Source organism: Pelobates fuscus, chromosome 11 (assembly GCF_036172605.1).
Source record: "Pelobates fuscus isolate aPelFus1 chromosome 11, aPelFus1.pri, whole genome shotgun sequence".
NCBI classification, from domain to species: Eukaryota; Metazoa; Chordata; class Amphibia; order Anura; family Pelobatidae; genus Pelobates; species Pelobates fuscus.
Window position 1 is genome coordinate 6,777,441 of NC_086327.1, and position 19,057 is coordinate 6,796,497.

General features: G+C 40.7%; 1 protein-coding gene across 1 annotated transcript; it reads left to right on the forward strand.

Annotated features, from left to right (window-relative positions):
• The first annotated feature begins 1,152 nt into the window (after window positions 1-1,152).
• LOC134577515 (ATP-dependent RNA helicase DDX19B) lies at window positions 1,153-16,302 on the forward strand. Its single transcript, XM_063436282.1, has 12 exons — window positions 1,153-1,271; window positions 4,052-4,106; window positions 5,940-6,020; window positions 6,611-6,746; window positions 8,116-8,208; window positions 8,530-8,632; window positions 10,077-10,191; window positions 11,735-11,912; window positions 13,055-13,292; window positions 13,420-13,582; window positions 13,895-14,086; window positions 14,889-16,302. Exons 1-12 carry the CDS (start codon window positions 1,215-1,217, stop codon window positions 14,948-14,950), a joined length of 1,473 nt encoding a protein of 490 aa, XP_063292352.1. The 5' UTR covers window positions 1,153-1,214; the 3' UTR covers window positions 14,951-16,302.
• The last annotated feature ends 2,755 nt before the right edge of the window (window positions 16,303-19,057 follow it).

Below are 19,057 nucleotides of genomic sequence, written 5' to 3' on the forward strand. Positions count from 1 at the left end.
CCCCGTATAATGCTCTGTAAGGTGGGATACCCCCGTATAATGGTCTGTAAGGTGGGATACCCCCATATAATGCTCTGTAAGGTGGGATACCCCCATATAATGCTCTGTAAGGAGGGATACCCCCATATAATGCTCTGTAACATGAGATACCCCCATATAATGCTCTGTAAGGTGGGATACCCCCATATAATGCTCTGTAAGGTGGGATACCCCCATATAATGCTCTGTAAGGAGGGATACCCCCGTATAATGCTCTGTAAGGAGGGATACCCCCATATAATGCTCTGTAAGGTGAGATACCCCATATAATTCTCTGTAAGGTGAGATACCCCCATATAATGCTCTGTAAGGTGAGATACCCCCATATAATGCTCTGTAAGGTGGGATACCCCATATAATGCTCTGTAAGGAGGGATACCCCCATATAATGCTCTGTAAGGTGGGATACCCCCATATAATGCTCTGTAAGGTGGGATACCCCCATATAATGCTCTGTAAGGAGGGATACCCCCATATAATGCTCTGTAAGGTTGGATACCCCCATATAATGCTCTGTAAGGTGGGATACCCCCATATAATGCTCTGTAAGGTGGGATACCCCATATAATGCTCTGTAAGGTTGGATACCCTCATATAATGCTTTGTAAGGTTGGATACCCCCATATAATGCTCTGTAAGGTGGGATACCCCCATATAATGCTCTGTAAGGTGGGATACCCCCATATAATGCTCTGCAAGGTGGGATACCCCTATATAATGCTCTGTAAGGTGGGATACCCCTATATAATGCTCTGTAAGGTGGGATACCCCCATATAATGCTCTGTAAGGAGGGATACCCCCATATAATGCTCTGTAAGGTGGGATACCCCCATATAATGCTCTGTAAGGAGGGATACCCCCATATAATGCTCTGTAAGGTTGGATACCCCCATATAATGCTCTGTAAGGTGGGATACCCCCATATAATGCTCTGTAAGGAGGGATACCCCCATATAATGCTCTGTAAGGTGGGATACCCCCATATAATGCTCTGTAAGGAAGGGAACCTTTTTCCTCGGAACGGAAGTGCAGGGGGAGGTTTCCCGCCGGACTCCTATTAAGGTTCACCGGCCGGATGTGTAGTCAGTGGCGGTTCTGTTCGCTGATTGGCTGACTCTTAGGCGGAAGCGAAGTTTTTTCCGGCAGATTCCGACTGTGAGCACTGAGCAGCACGATGGCGACCGATTCCTGGGCCCTGGCTGTGGACGAACAAGAGGCGGCGGCAGAGACAGTGAGACTGCGGGGGGCCACCGGGGGGGGGTGTTTGGTTCTCTCTCATATAAAGTAATAATTGGGCCAGCACTCACGGTCTTGTATTCATCCTGAGGAAAGCCTTGAACGTGGGCTGAAACGTCGCTTTTCCATTTTATGGAATAACTCCAAATAAAGTTTCCTACTACTTTGTGCAAGACCGTGAGTGCTGGCCCAGCCATGTCAATCCACCTGCAATGCTAAGATCAATGTATAGCGAGCTTCTATCATACACCATGGAATAAGGGAACTTCTCTAATAGAACATACTGCTGTCATTATCCTAGTATAACCACAGTAAATCATTCCCACCCAGCATTGCTACCTGCCGTGCCCAACACACCTAAAGGAGCTGGCAATGAAACCTCCGCTATAGACTTTATTTCATAGATGCCTATTAAAATAAAAACTTGTTGGGGATTATTTAAAGTGAATTGCTGAAACTGGACGAGGTGGATCAGAAACAGAGGGAGGAGAAGGGGCTGGTGACAAATGCAAGGATACAGAGAGGTTTTGCAAACAAAAAATTCCATACATGACTTTGGAAACAAGCATCTTCTAATGGTATCGAAGCAGTTGAACCTGACTCTCCGTTTAAAAATATTGTTGTTTAGTCATTGTCGTGTCCGACTCTCCGTGACCATGGGGACCACACATGCCAGGTGCCTCTGAGCTCCAACAACTTTGTTTGTGGCTTCAGTGACCTCATCTATCCATCTACGTCTCTGTTGTCCCCTTCTTCGTGTGCCTTCAATCTTTCCCAGCATCAGAGTCTTCTTTAGAGAATCCTGCCTTCTCATTATATGGCCAAAATATTTGAGTTTCAGCCTCGTGATCATAGCTTCCAGTGAACAGTTTGTCTTGATTTCCTGTAGTACAGATTTATTGGATCTTCTTGCAATCCAAGGGATTCTAAACAGGTTTTGCAAACACCACAGTTCAAAGGCATCAATTCTACGACACTCAGCCTTCTTTATAGTCCAGCTCTCACATCTGTATGTTACTACTGGGCATACCATAGTTGTGAGTATAGTGTTGATAGTGTAACATCTTTTAGTTTTTACCAACTTGTCCAAGCTTGCCATAGCTTTCCTCCCCAGAGGCAAACATCTTTTAATTTCATTACTACAGTCACCATCTGAAGAGCTCTTTGATCCCAGAAACATAAAATCTGTCACTGCCTCCACTTCTTCCCCATCTATTTGCCAGGAACTGAGATTGCTGTTTGCCATGATCTTAGTCTTTTTAACGTTAAGCAGCAAGCCAGCTTTTACACTCTCCTTTTACCCTCAACAGGTCATTTTAGTTCTTCCTCACTTTCAGCCATCAGAGTAGTATCATCCGCGTATCTGAGGTTGTTGATATTTCTTCCAGCAATATTGATTCCAGTTTTGGATTTCTCCAGCCCAGCCTTACACATTATGTATTCCGCATATAAGTTGAATAAATAAGGTGACAATATACAACCTTGTCGCACTCCTTTCCTCATCTTGAACCATTCTGTTGTCCCATGTTCGGTTCTGACTGTGGCTTCCTGGTCCACATACATATTCCCCAGGAGGCAGGTGAGATAATATGGTACTTACCACATGTTGTTGTGATCCACACAGTCAAAGGCTTTAGAATAGTCTATGAAGCAGAAGTAGATGGTTTTTCTGGACCTCTCTGGCTTTCTTTATCATCCATCGTACATTGGTAATTTGATCTCTTGTGCCTCGTCCATTGCAGAACCCAGCTTGTACATCTGATAATTCCTGGTCCAATATTGTTTGAGTCGAGCTTGTAGGATCTTGAGCATTACCTTGCTGGCATGGGAAATTAGTGCAATTGTTCGATAATTGGAGCACTCTTTGGGATTGCCTTTTTGGGGATTGGGATGTAAACTGACCTTTTCCGGTCTTTTGCCCACTGTTGAGTTTTCCAAATGTGTTGACATAAGGCAAGCAGATATTTCACAGCATCAGCTTGCAGAAATTTCAATAGTTCAATTGGGATTTCATCAACTCCTGCAGCCTTGTTATCTGCAAGGCATCCTAGGGCCCATCTCGCTTCACTCTCCAAGATTTCTGGTTCCATCTCATTGGGCCAACTATTGAGGTCATCACTGCTGTTAAGATCTTATTGCTGCTATTGTAATATGGATTGTTCAAATCTAAATTCCACATTGGAATAGTTCGAATCCTGTGACAGCCATTATTTCATCATCCTTGAACAAGCACCCCAATTGCAGTCCATTAAAAGGATTGTGCTACAGTTCCTTTTTACTAATCTAATAACCACATACCAACAGCCTTCTAACTCTGAGTGTTTTCTAGACTTACGTGACTATTGTTATCTTATTGTTTGCTTCAAAGTACTATCAATGAAATTTTACTGGAAAACTGCACAATATGTGACAACCTCTTAAGAAACACTCCAAAAAACTAAGTGCTTGTTGTGGTACCAACAGTGCCCTCCATTTTACCTAGTGAAACCATTGTAGAAATGTTTGACTAATTCCATAGGGTTCACTGGGCACTGAGGAGGAGGTTTAAAACATGCCAACCATAATATCTGGACTTATTTTGATTCTTTACAGTTGTATCTTTGAGTAATTGTCATGGTTATAGTGGAACTGTGGGTCTTGAAGACCTTTCAGACTTTGTGTTTTTAATTCCTCAAATCTAATATTCTTTTTATTGAATTTACTGAGCTAAGTAGTATGGTATCTTTGTTTTTTGCATATCACGTACAAATAAGTGATTTTTGTTCCTCCATGTAGCTCAACAAGTTGGTCCTGAAAGAAGATGACGAACCTCCTAAGTCAGAAAGTAACAGTGAGTATAACTTAAAGCAACTCCTAAACCTTCTTTGACTGATAATGTACGAACGATAGACCAGGTGTTTCCTGCCATTGGTCAACAAAGCATTGTGGATGGACAATAGAAGAACAGGGTAGTTGCAGGCAAGATTGGACACTGTTCTTCTATAGCAGGGGTGGGGAACCCTATAATTTTTTTTTATTTTTTTTGTGACGGTCTGCCAAGGTATCACCGTCACGGATACCCCTTTTCCAAAAGAAACCGCAAATAATTCCCACAGGCAAAAATATCACTGGCATAGAATAACCCCCTCTACCCCCACATGAGCCAAGGCTTAATGCTGGGTGAAGACTGATTTTAATGGAAGTACAGGCATCAAATCTATACAGTCCATAAACTTCTCCTCTGTGCCTGAGCGATAATTGAGTCAGTAAATATACTAAACTCAATCTCAAAGTACAGAAAAATGCACAATTTTGCAACACTCCAAAATACAGGGAAACCCCACACAAATCACATAGCTGGATAGCCTGGATCTGGGCGAACAATATATCCAAAAATCACCCAGATCCGTTCTGTACTTTTGGATCGCCATCGCGGGGAAGTTCTGACCGGTCTGCCACGAGGAGTAAGCCCAAAATAGTTTCATGGAAATTGTGGCAAGAGCCGGTCTCCGTTTGTGGGGTTTTATACTCAAACCACCTCACCTCAAGGTAGAGGAAAACTGGCTCGTGTAGAATGCTCCCCATGTTCGGTAGTCTGTAACTCCCGAATGCCGGTAGTCTGTAACTCCCGAACTGGAATGGGCCGTAGGTCCATGGTGACCAGTGTCACCATGTGACCGGTGTCACCATTGTTTCAGCCATGGGCGTTCTCGTGTATGAAATGGCAGCCACCTAGTGGAGCATTCTATTAATGATTTTCCTTTGCGTTTTTCGTACAGATGCATAACGTTCTAATTGGTTTCCAGGGTGGTCTGGGTACGGGAATCAAACGAAATGAATGTAGACACGAACAAAATAAGCGAAAGAGCCGTAAGTGATAGGGATATTCCTTCACACAAGGGTCACATGGATATTTATAACACATGTGGACCATTCAAAATTAGTCTGCTGTAATTGAGCCCAACGTTTAACTCACCCCTAATGTGATGGCTGGAACTGCTTGTGTTTGGTGAGGTGTGTGATGTTAGCTGGTCCTGATAATGTTGCTACTCGCAACAGCTTTTCCAGGTTTGCGTCACTCGGACTGGAGCGCAGTAAACACTTTGCGATGTTCACTACAGTCACGCTTACTCTGTTGTGTGTTGCTCAGTAAGTGTAGCGGAATAGAGGACCTAACTTTTATTCCCTTTGTTCGGCTGTCCGTACTGGAACACAAGGCTACTGGCCATTAATATATCAAGGGACCCCCCTATCCAAGAGGGAATCTAGGCATATGGCAAGCTAGAGAGTTCGTTTTATATTTAAACCAGACATCCAGGCCACTTATGTGTGACTTCTCACACCTTACAGAGCAGCACTGTTGGAGTCCTAGCTTCAAAGAGGAATTAAGGCTATAACCCTTCTGAACTCCCATGCAATCAAATTGGCCCCTTTTGAAAATGTATTTTTGGAGTGTTTAAGAATAAGGTCAGGCCCTGACCTTATACGACCTGACGTTCCCTACCCCTGCTCTATAGAAACACCTGGCTCGTCTCCTTCACTCTGCTTGTAAAGCTATAGAGCTGCAGGTGACTTACTGAATCTCCTGTGTGAAGTTGGCTGGTGATCATCTGGAATATTGGATATAGCTGTCATTAGTCTAGTACAGTCATAGCTGCTTTAATTATCCCATGAATCCTTCTAGGTTTGAATGGAGCAGGTGATGCTGGAAACACTGAAAAGACTAATGGTGACAGTGATGAAAAGACAGAAGATGATGACAAAGGTGAGGTGATTTAACAGTGTGTACACTACAGATACTTCTCAGTGTTCAGTTCACCGTTTTATAAAAAGGAACTCGTTATGCTGCAGCATTAGTGGCATAAGTCATGACCTTCTCTTAAACTAAATCTGTTCTCCCAACAATAATGAATTAAACCAAATGAAAAGATAAAACCACAAGTTATTCGGAAGCCAGGTATGGGGGGGGGGGGAATCGGCACTAGTATGCAATGGGTAGACCGACAACAAATGATTATTTAATGTAAAAATTTAAAAAAGAAAAGAAATGTGAATTGCCATCTGGATACAAGGTTTCTATTGTTAGTGCCTCCGCCAGTATAACTTGCTGGATAATGAAAGACCCATGAAATTCAATGTGACTGGCTTCTTCCTGTGCTATAAGTCTGCCTGTTACAATTGCAGCATTTTGCTGCATGATTACAGGTGTTTGCAATTATCTCTATTAAAGCGAATTCTTTAAAAAGAGGACTGCACAAGTCACCCACCTCATGCTCTGCTACTATAGTATTTATTTTGATCCACTTCGGAACGTTATACATTATTCAGGGTGATCTCATATCTGACTGTTTACAGAGGACAAAGCTGCACAGTCGCTGCTTAACAAGCTTATTCGGAATAATCTGGTGAACACAACGCACCAAGTAGAAGTATTGCAACGGGATCCAAACTCTCCCCTATACTCCGTCAAATCGTTTGAAGAGCTGAGATTGTAAGTAATGGCTTGCTGCTGCCAAGCACCCTTTGTGATGTGATTTATTTCCTGTAATAAGATTCAGACTGTTATGGTGAAGGAATATCGAATTTCTGTAAAAAGGCACAGGCCTGCCATGTAATCTCCTCCAATTTCTGGGTTATTTGTATTTGGCATTTTTTGGGGGAGGGGGTTGGTTTAAGTGTTGATATTCACAATTGTGCTCAGGCATTTGTAACAAATCTTCCTCTACCAGCACCGGGGAGAAATGTCTGATTAATAAAGCCACTCCTGGTTGACCTGCTTGGCTCACTGCGTATTTACGAGGTGCCCTTATAGCGAAGTAATGTGCAGGATGCTTAAACATCCAGGCACTAATTGAATTTCCCAGCCAAATCCCTCATCTGCGTCTCCAAGGCAACCAGATCCAATGAGGCAGTGTTTTCTCTACAGGTTCGATGGGTTGCTTTCTGCATGAGAGACTTACACCGTGTTTCCCATTGGAGATTCCTACATTTAAATTTCTGCATTCAACAGAAGTCTTATGTCAATTAGATTAACTTTCAATAAAATGAGTTTTTGATGGATTCTTGTTCTGAATTTGCGGTGCTTATTTTCTGATGGTCCATGCTTTTTGTCATAACCCGGGGGAGGGGGGAGGCGCATGTGTAACTACGTCACAGTGTCGCTCTTCGGGTCTTAGTGTCTTTTTTAAAAAAAAAAAAAATCTAGCTTTTTCAAAAAAACAAAGGCAGCACGCTAGAAAGGCATGCTAAAATGTTTCTCAAATGTTGTTACACATTCTAAAATGTTTATTTTTTCTATGAAGAATAAAGCTGCATAATTCCCTCCATCCCTATATAATGCTGAGATTGTTTCATGCATAGTAATAGGTAGTGAAATAATACATCTGTGTACTCTTTATTTGGTGTCAGTGTGTCTTTAAACGCATTGCTTCTATTTTAGAGGATATGTTTGACACCTAAAGCATGCTCCCCCAAGCCGAGGGCCATTGGTTATAATTTTCATGGCTGTGTCTTGTAACCATTGGCCCTATGCATTCCTTTATTGTAGTTCTATTTCAAAGTTCCTGGTTTGCACAATTTACTGATTTGTGTTGGTGTGGCATAAGTCAGTCCATCCATATGTTATCAGGAGACATGTATGTCGAAGTACAAACTGAGCCCATTTAAGTAGTTTGAGAGTCTGAGCAGTGTGAGTGTCGAACTGTATTGAGGTCAGACTTTGGTCTGTTTGACCAAAGAGCCCTAGCAACAGCGCAGATCCTTAAGCTACAGTGGGCCCCTGTCTGCCTGCTGTCTCAGGAGACCAATAAGTTTAATTTCAAATATGTTACTCTTACACTTTTTATTTCTTTTTCCTGCAGGAAACCACAGCTTTTGCAAGGAGTTTATGCCTTGGGATTCAACAGACCTTCCAAAATCCAGGAGAATGCACTGCCCATGATGCTGGCTGAGCCGTATGTTTATTTAATTGGGGGAGGGTTGTTGTCTTTATTTTGGTAGATGTTGGCTTGTGAATGTATTCTAGTCTGCAAGGATTCTTCTGTCTTGTGAAGACCACTTCTCACACATTCCACCCACTCTCCTCCATGACTGTTACATTTAGTTATCCTGTTTATTAGCGTCTCCGACATGGCATGTTGTGCTTTGAGGAAGAGCTATGTGTTTTCTGGTTATACCCGTTGCTTAGCAACATTCCCAGAACAGTGGTTTTTTTTGTTAGCTCTATAAGCCTTGTCTGATTTTAATTTGCTGATCCGCTCCCCTCCTGTTTTCAGGCCTCAGAATCTCATTGCTCAGTCCCAGTCTGGCACAGGTAAAACGGCTGCCTTCGTACTCGCTATGCTCAGTAGAGTGAATCCTGCAAACACTTACCCGCAGGTAAGGAAGGGTTGTGTTTAGAAGTAAATACATTTACACATTAGTTCAAGGACGCAGGCAATTGTCCAACTTCTGAACAAAAAACCTAGAATTGGTGATCTGTTTTGTGCCACTGTAATAAGTGCTTCAATACATGTTGTTTTCTCTCTTAGTTATTTTTTTGTGTGTGTGTGTGTGTGTGTGTATCTGTATATACATTTTTGAGAAATAACTTGTCTATATATTCTCTTAAATTTGTACCTATTACAAAATTATGAGTCCTGGTTGTTAAATGCTTCATATGTCTAGGAGTTAAGCAAATTTTTCAGTTATAGGACAAATATTGCAAGGAGTGAACTATGGTATTAAAGGAACACGATAGTCCCCTAAATTACTTTAGCTAAATAAGGCAGTTTTAGTGTATAGATCATTCCCCTGCAATTTCACTGCTCAATTCACTGTCATTTAGGCGTTAAATCACTTTGTTTCTGTTTATGCAGCCCTAGCCACACCTCCCCTGGCTATGATTGACAGAGCCTGCATGAAAAAAAAAACTGGTTTCACTTTCAAACAGATGTAATTTACCTTAAATAATTGTATCTCAATCTCTAAATTGAACTTTAATCACATACAGGAGGCTCTTGCAGGGTCTAGCAAGCTATTAACATAGCAGGGGATAAGAACATCTTAATTAAACAGAACTTGCAATAAAAGCCTAAATAGGGCTCTCTTTACAGGAAGTGTTTATGGAAGGCTGTGCAAGTCACATGCAGGGAGGTGTGACTAGGGTTCATAAACAAAGGGATTTAACTCCTAAATAGCAGAAGATTGAGCAGTGAGGCTGCAGGGGCATGTTCTATACACCAAAACTGCTTCATTAAGCTAAAGTTGTTCAGGTGACTACAGTGTCCCTTTAAAGCAAATTTATTTTTGCACTCACTAAATTTCCGTATGTCCCGCTATTATAACGAACCATTGTTTATATTTTGACACGTTTTAATGTCCGTTACACACATGCCAATTTTCGTTTTTCATTATTTGATTTTACTGGGTCCGTGCCACTTTGGGGGCAAAATAGCTGCCCTCAACTGCTCATTACCCCATCATGACATGTCATTAGAAAAAGACAACTTTGCCTGTGAACAGACTTAATATGTAACAGCCAATCACAAATGAAAAGGAATTTGGTTTGGACTAACCAGCTCAAGTCTTCTAATCCCTGTGCAATATATTGACACTTTATCAATCGGCGTTATCCAAGCCTCCACTGTTTTTGTATGCTCTCTGTGATCTTGGTGTGCTTGTCAGAGAGATAATTAATTAAAAGAAACTCTAGGCATACAGCATTTGTATACTTGAATTGTATTTGTTTCTGTTTGGGGGGGGGGGGGGGGGGGTATTGAGGTTTTGTAGATATATTTAATATTGTCTTTAACACACCTCTATGGATTTTTCTTCACGGTAGTGTTTGTGCCTCTCCCCTACCTATGAACTGGCCTTGCAGACTGGTAAGGTCATCGAGCAGATGGGGAAATACTATCCAGAGCTAAAACTGGCATATGCTGTGCGTGGGAACAAATGTGAGTATTGCAGTGTCCACCTCCATAGTACCAAACCATTCTGAGTAACTCCCTAATGGTACTCCATATTCCATCGTTTACCGTGGGTTAATAACAAACCATTCTGATAACTTTCCAATGGTACTCCATATTGCTTACCTTATCGTGGGTTAGTACCAAGCCATATTGGGTAATGCTCTCTGTGGTGCACCATGTTCCTCTTACTGCCCTTGTATAAATGCTGGCACATATTGTATCACAATTTTCCTAAACAAAGGATTAGAGTTAAATTTATTGTTATCTCTTTTTTTTTTATTGTGTTACTTTTAAGGTTCTTTGAGGGATTCCCTTATAGAGTTGCTGCCTACCGTGTTATCTAGCGCTTACTCACTGTTCTGTATATACTTTCATAGTGTAATATAGTTTAGACAAGTATTGGTAATAATAGACAGTTGGCCTCTCACCCTTGGCAGAGCTACATATTGCAGGCTCTGGTTGTAATGGCATTAGATGGTATAAGTGCTCTTTGTCCACCTCTCTACCAGGAGGAATAATGTAGGGACTTGAATCATACAAATAAAATCTGTAGCACAAACCATACACACAGACTAAAAGTCCAGATAACACTCAGCACGATGCGTTTCGACCTTCATGATCTTCATCCAGGTGCATAACCACCGCACAATAAATGGTCTAGGTCTGGAAATTGCATTTCACACCCGTTTCTCAGCAATGCCACTAAAAAGTGCTGTTTCATGTGACACTCTATGGTTGACCATGTATTGTCTGACATGTCCTTATTATATATTTTCAGCATATCAAAAATAAAGAGTTAAAGAAAGTGTGTGTGTGTGTATATATATATATTTAACATAAGGATTTCATGGGCTTCATAGATAAAACCATAAGAAGAAAAATATATATTTAAAAACCATTTTGATACAATAACCGCATGTACACAAATAACATAACACTATATAGTTCCAATAAGAGAACCACTTTATATAACTTTTTTTTTTTTTTTTTTTTTTACGTGAGAATAAATGAGAACAAATATTAGAAAAATAAAAATGGTAGGGAAGGAGATATAAGAAATAAAAGGTCACTTTTGAAAAAATGTATTAAAATCCCTAAATAGCAGAAAATAGAGCAGTGAGACTGCAGGGGACATGATCCGTACACCAAAACTGCTTCATCAAGACAATGTTTTGATCTGTTTAATGCCAGAATATTGCGATTGGCTGTGTATGCGGGTTTCTAGGATTAAACTGCCAATATGGCGCATATCTGCTGCATACTAGATTGTATCCTTAACATGTTGTCGACTTCAGCATATACATCTCTGTCATCATGTTAACACTACGTATTAAAGGTATTAGGAAGCCATCTGTGGATTAAATCTTCTTAAAGTATTGCAGTGACTTTGCATCATTTTATGCTTTAAACAAGTGTCCCATGGCTGTGTTTAATATCGTTCCTTGCTTGGGTTTTGAAGTAACTTGTGAGGTTTGACCAAAGTCCCTGCTCACAGATGCTATAAATCTCCTTTTTGATGTTTCCTCAGTGGAGCGCGGCCATAAGATCTCTGAGCAGATTGTCATTGGAACCCCAGGTACCGTCCTGGACTGGTGCTCCAAACTAAGGTTCATTGATCCCAAGAAGATCAAGGTGTTTGTGCTTGATGAAGCAGATGTGATGATTGCAACTCAAGGACATCAAGATCAGAGTATCCGAATCCAGAGGTGAGCACCCACTTTCTCCTAATGACCGGAAGCCTATTTAATGACAGATTTAGACCAGCGGGAGCTTCTCGTCTGACCGCTTTCTTTTTCACCACTTTTAAAAGCGTATACACCTCCTAGCCATTCCCAGGATACACCTATGCATATTCATTTTTTAAGTGCCTGTAGTTTTTTCTTTTGTTTTTTTCTTATACAGCCGTGTGTGTTGCATTTTAACTCCTTTACCGTCTGTCTTGTCTAAAGGTGGCACGAGCCATAGAATACCATTCCAAAAAAAAAGCACCACAAACAATTGCTTTCCTCTCTGATGCGTGGCCTGTTTGCGCAGACATGGGCCAGATGTGATGTCAGCCCCAGAACGTAGAAAAAAGGCAAAAGGGTTCTGTGACTAGTAACAGTTTGTGTACAGCCTGAAATAGGACAAGTAGAACTTAAAGGAAAGCTATAGTGTCCCTCTCCCTCTGGTGCAGAAGGGGTTAAACTCCTTCTGTCACTTACCTGGGTCCAGCACCAATGTCCCTAGACGCTGGATCGGGTTCGCCTTTACTCCTCCGAATAGGATTTCCCTATAGGAAAGCATTAATCAGTGCTTTCCTATGGGGGTCCGGTGACTTTGGAAGTCCTCATGCATAGCATGAGGATGTCCAGCGTTGTTTAGGCGACCAAAAGTTGCCTTGAAGCCTGGAAGTCCCTCTAGTGGCTGTCTGGTAGACAGACACTAGAGGAGGCGTTAACCCTAGCAGGTAATTATTTCAGTTTATAAAAACTGCAATAATTACATGCTAAGGGTGATGGGAGTTTGCACCCAGACCACTTTAATATGCTGTAGTGGTCTGGGTGCCTACCGTGTCCCTTTTAGCCCCTGGAGGGTATATTAAAGCTAGTACTTGTGAGAAACCCAAGGCCAGGCTACAGATTTCTGTTTTGTATACAGTAATCTGGCTTAATCAATTAACTCATACTCATACTGCATGTAGCCTTCTAACCTCACCCAGGCACATTTTAGACGTTTTGCTTGCTGTATGGGAATCTATGTTCTATTAATAAGACTAGTTGAATGCCACATGTCCTACATGAAAACTAAATGCACTTTCCACATTTTGCCCTGATTTTCGTATTTTTCTGGATTGTGTTCCTTGCAGAATGTTGCCCCGTGACTGCCAGATGCTCCTGTTTTCTGCTACATTTGAAGAGTCTGTATGGAGATTTGCTCAGAAAGTCGTTCCTGAACCCAATATTATCAAATTGAAACGGGAAGAGGAGACCCTGGACACAATCAAACAGTACTATGTGCTCTGTAACAACCGGGAGGAGAAGTTTAAAGCTCTCTGCAATATTTATGGTTCCATAACCATCGCACAAGCTATGATCTTCTGCCATGTGAGTAGATGGCTTCAGAAAGACCTGCTTGTGCCATGTCCGTTGATTTGTGTTGGAAGTTCCAAAAGCTTAAGCCATCATCTTCTGTGAGCACAGACCTTCTCCTTTAACTATTGCTTTATTTTAGACTCGGAAGACTGCATCTTGGCTGGCTGGTGAATTGTCTAATGAAGGACATCAGGTGGCATTGCTCAGCGGGGAGATGGTGGTGGAGCAGCGAGCAGCTGTGATCGATCGCTTTAGAGAAGGCAAAGAAAAAGTTCTTGTTACAACCAATGTGTGCGCCCGAGGTGAGTGCTTTTTCTTTTTATTCCTCCAACTCCGATATCTTTAGAGGAGAAACTAACCTACCTTTACTAACAGAAATGTACCTCATGGAGGTTCATCAGCTGATTAGTAGTCAGTGTGTTCCCTTTTTTAGCTTTAAGCTTCATGCATGTTTTGTGTTCTACAGAAAACATGCATGAAGTTTTATTTCAGGCTAATAAAAGTTCTGCCACACATTTGATGTGCTTTATTTTCAGTCTTACATGTTTGTTGTTCTCTGTAAATCCCAAATCCTAAAACCATTCCTTCTGTCTCCCCCCTCCCCCCCCCCACAGGTATTGATGTGGAGCAAGTCTCTGTAGTGATAAACTTCGACCTTCCAGTGGACAAGGATGGAAACCCTGATAATGAGACATACCTTCACAGAATTGGTCGCACCGGACGATTTGGCAAGAGAGGGCTGGCTATCAACATGATTGACAGCAAACACAGTATGAATATTCTGCAACGAATCCAACAGCACTTCAGTATGTTCTCCCAATACCTTATTATAATCTTCCGTAGAACCCATCTGTTTTATAGCTTAGTTACAAGCCATATTTTGATAAATGTCCGTGTGTAGAATTGCAACCCGTTTCAAATTATTTTTTTGGGGGGGTGGGGGGGAGAGTTTAACTCAAGTACTTATAGTGCTTAGTGACACTGTAAGGGCCACTGGTTGCCGATGTCATCACAACATGTAATGTCCCACTCGATTAATGATTTCTGACTATACAGCGCTACCTGTGCTACATAGAAAGGGCATTCTGGATCTCCATGGGGCATAGTATTGCATAGTAATCTAGGTTGAAAAAGACTCCTCCATTGAGTTCATAATTTAAAAAAAAGTCATTTGAAAGTTTGTTCCAAAAGAAGGCAAAAAACCAGTGTGAAGCGATGGCCAATTATGCCATTAAATTGTAAAATATTCTATTTAACTCATTAATACCAATCAGATTTCTCTTTGTGAGAGCAGCTAGCTCCGGCACATATTAAGAATATATTTGAAATGTCTGGTTTTCCATTTGGTGATGGTTATAGAGGTCATTGGTCCTCTATGGGATAAGGTATACTCCACCATTAGTGTGACCTTCAGTGGGTATGGCTTCCCTGTAGTATTACCATCTCACTTTAAAAGCTAGAGATGGTAATAAGTGAACTAGGGGGAGAATGTAGTTTGTATTAATTGCTCATCAGAATTAGTTGCCCTTTGATTTATTTGGCTGAAGCAGTTTTGTTATCCTTGGCTCACAATATCCCCTTTGCCTTCCAATTTGCTTTTGTTTTTAGATAAGAAGATTGAGAAACTTGACACGGACGACATAGATGAGCTTGAGAAAATTGCCAACTGAAACGACTCACCTTTCTTTACTCTTCACCAGTATCTCCTTAGCGGTGGTCCTAATCATGTGGTCACACAGCGAAAAAACAAGCCACAGAAATTGCCTCATTGTACCTGCCGTTACCTCCCAGTGTGGGGGGGACAAGGTGAAGGTTTCAGAAGTGATGTTTTTAGAGTAGCCTTAATTGAAGTCCTTTTTAAAAAAAAAAAAAAAAAAAAACCCTGGACATTCTGCCAGACTGTTTTGCTAGGGGCGCATTAAAACCCCCTTTTTTTGCAGAATGGTTGACACAAACACTTTAGCAGTAACGGGCCCTGCCAGTCAGTATCTCTGCTATAATTTATTGCAATCTCTGTATTCCATCACAAACGAGCTTAGTTAAGGATGTGAGCTTGGAATATTGCCCAAGTTTATGGGTGAAAAATGTATGCAATGAGGGTGCTCCAGACTAGAGAGATTTTTTGGGAGTTAGAGGGAGGAGTCCAACTTAATTTCTGTCGATCTTATTACAGGGATTTGCAGTGTGTTAACATTTCCCATGTAAGACTGCAGGTATATCCTTTTCAGATTAAAAAAATCTCATGGTAGATTTTACATTTTATTTAAAAAAAAAAAAAAAAAAAATTCTTCTCTTTTTTTTTTTTTTTTTATAGTATTAAGCTACTTCTATTACACCAATTTGTTGCTCAGACCTACCCCTTTAAGACTTAATTGAACTTTCTTTACTAACATTTATATGTGATCTTTCCAACACAAGGAATTCAATAAGTTAAAATCTTTGTTATATGATTCTAGTAGTATTAGGAGGGTAAGCATTTTGCAGCCTTGCAATGCATTAATAAGGCAAAATGAATTGAGCGACGCTGCTGAATGTGTACATTCACCTGGCGGCTTGCAGGATTTGTATATTGAGGAGAGAAACTGACTTCCAGTGGTCTCCAGGGTATTCAATCCTGTGTTTAAGGGTGTATCTGTGTTTGGTGTTTGCTAGGGGCACTCTAGCTATAGTCCAGCATTGAGGGTCCGTAAAGTCCTACACACACGTCATTTACCTCAGTCTGCACAGCAAGCCTTCAGAATGGTTGTATGTGTATTTTACATTTTAGCATATTGGTTTAAATCTGCTTCAGGACAGAAGCAACAATTCTTTTACCAAGTAAAAATAACAGATTGGTTTAACCTGTACCTAAAATTTTAGGAAGCATGAACACTTTTAATTAGCTTAGCAATTTAAGGAAGGTGGAAGTGTGTACAGGACAGGGGTGGCCTATAGGGATGGGTTGGGCTTCCTGCTGGTCATATGCTTCATTTGCTTGATTTTTTTTCTTTTGAATAAAGAATGTGCGTCACACACGCTCCAATCGTGGTCTGAGTGTTTCTGTGGGTGACATCATACATCGTGCCCTATATGTTTTGGTGATGATCATGGAGTGTAAATGCAAAACAATTGGGGTATTCTCATTTCTCTAATCGTGGGCCCCAACTGACAAAGGGAACCCCCAGGTATGGAGAGATACTTTGGTACCTAATCCCATGACTGTTCTGTCAGTTGGCGTTAAAGCCCTGGACTTCATTATGGCATAAATGGTCATGTGGTAAAACACGAGTAATGTGGACACCTATTGGGAGTCTGCATAGAGGTTGCGGATTAATTATAAAAAAGATTTGTATTTTTTTTTTTTTTTTTTTTTTCCTACCGTGCAGGGGTGATATTGGTGTTGAGTGCACTGGGCTGTAGATCAGCCACCTGCACAGATAAATGGTACTTGTTTTGCAAACTGTAATGCCAATTGTATTTTGAATGTGGGAGATGTAATGTCGCTGTAGTGTAAAAAAACAAACAACCTTTTCTACTGTCAACTCCAGTCTTCTAGGCCGAGGTATTCCCGATCTCCATATGGAGACATACTGGACTGATGGTGTGCTAGCTCTAGACATATATTTTGTATTTACAATTTGGGGATATTTACTAAACTCTGAATTAAGGAGAACTTATTAAACAAGTGCAACTTTAGGCCAAAATGGTGAGAATTAGTTCTCAAATACCCAATTTTTTTACTAAATAAATACAAATAAAATGCAGTTTTCCGTCAATTCTCTACTAAAGCCAGTCAATATGCTTTGTTACATTAGGGATGGTTTGTAGGAGAAATATTAAAGGGTCACTCCTGTTGAAACTACCAGTAGCAGAAAACAAAACACTAAATTTCCATCAATGCCAGGCTTGGACAACACACCGCAACCCTTCAAAAAGTACAAAGATTTTAGCATGACATAGTGCAGTATACTCTAAGCTGAAACCATCAGATACATGTGAGCTGTGCCCAAAGAGTCCCTTTAGCGGCATGAAATGTGGGGTTTTGCAGCATCCCATCCTTATTAAGGCACAGTGCTAGGTTTGCAGCTGTTTTACATGTAAGCTTTTGTCAGTTATCATAAAACTAGATGCAAGACCACCTGTATCTACGCTTCACTCACTATTAGCGCTTTAGGTGCCGGTGGAGATATTTTGCATGTACCCCACCTTTCAGACTACCTACACATTTTAGTCCCACCCTGTTGTTATTAAAAGCATGTTCATGGCCAACAGCTGGCCACCATTAAACTCGTAATCCTGTCTGACTAATGCTTCGGATCCTCTACTCCTGCCACCTACACATAAGTGCATTGTCATTATAGATCTTCTCACAAGCATTTATTTATTAAAATCATATGGTTTGATGCTTCTAGAGGTGGGAGAGGAAATTCTGCTGGGTTGTTTAAAGGATAAGAAACAATAAATCTGGAATGCAATGTGTGTTTTATTAAAAGAGTAAGTGCATTTTATTTATTATATTAAAAGATAGGCACAAACATGTAATCACTCCACGGCAAAGCTAAATGCTGAGGTTTGTTTTTTATAGGTATATATGGAATGCGTTAATACCATCTTTCCGTCTGAATAAATCTTCAGAATTCTCTTCCATGGATGCATGACACGTCGGAAAAACGTGGCCCATAAGGTATAGCCAAGGCATTGCACATGTCTGACTTCAATTTCTCAAGATTCCCAATCATGGGTGATGTAGCTGACTTAACCTGCACACTATAGTTACCAGTGCTAATTCAGCAGATTGCATTGAACTTGATTCCGTGCCATTTAGTTGCTGAAATGGCTCTAAATTCACTATCAATGGAATGGTAACCAAACTGAGACAATGGTTCTCTGTTTTTAAATTGATCTCATAATTGCAGTGAGATTCTTTTAAAAATAGCTCAATTGAGTTAGACAAATTTTATCACTTTTTTTTTTTAATGCACGCTCCAAACAAGCATGTAGCTGGAGTCTGTCATTTTCTTGTCAATTATAAAAAATAAAAAGATTTCAAGAGAAATTGACATTTTTCACTCAGACAGCCAGGGAAGTATTCTTCGGCTCCATAGCACTAATGGACACACTAAATTAGAGCGTGCAGGATTTCCCCTCTTCTCGATGAGCTGAATTCATGTGAGATTTTTACATTATTATTGGGAGTTATGCTTGTGAGCGCTGCTGATAGTTACTGCTGCTGCCATTTTATTTTAGATCTATACGTGTATAAAAAAAATTAAAGGGTAGGTCTTGTTACAGAGCAGGTTTGCAGCTTTTATAAGCTGGGTTTTTTTCCTTTATATGTCTGCAAATAAAACATGCAGGAAAAAATACATGGATGTTTTCATACAGAGTATAACTGCTAAAACTAAATCAGTTGCGTGTCCCTTTAAAATAAGTGTGATTTGGGGCTGGGTAGTGTTATATTACCTTGGGGTTAGGGTCTAATAGTTATAGAGGAACTGGCTCAACCAAATGGAGGGAATTTGTTTGTGAATAGCTGAGCAATGTTATATGGAGACAGAAAAATTAAATACAGCCAAATAAAAATTTGGTGTCAAACATTTTTTTTTTAAGACAGATTGAAATAGTTAAAACATCAAAATGTGACAACCCAACATGTGGCTTCTGTTCACCAGTTAGAGAATAGACCTGAGTGTGCAACCGGAACCAGAAGGTTTATGGACGTACCTGTCCTCACACACACGGCACCATAAATCCCAAACAATCTGCTAGTCGGCAGCCAGGGGCTTTAAAATCATGGA

Coding starts and splice junctions, on each gene's coding strand:
- LOC134577515 (XM_063436282.1), top strand. CDS start 1,215: ATGGCGACCGATTCCTGGGCCCTGGCTGTGGACGAACAAGAGGCGGCG. Junction 1,272..4,051: donor AAGAGGCGGCGGCAGAGACA/GTGAGACTGCGG, acceptor TCCTCCATGTAG/CTCAACAAGTTGGTCCTGAA. Junction 10,192..11,734: donor TGCTGTGCGTGGGAACAAAT/GTGAGTATTGCA, acceptor ATGTTTCCTCAG/TGGAGCGCGGCCATAAGATC.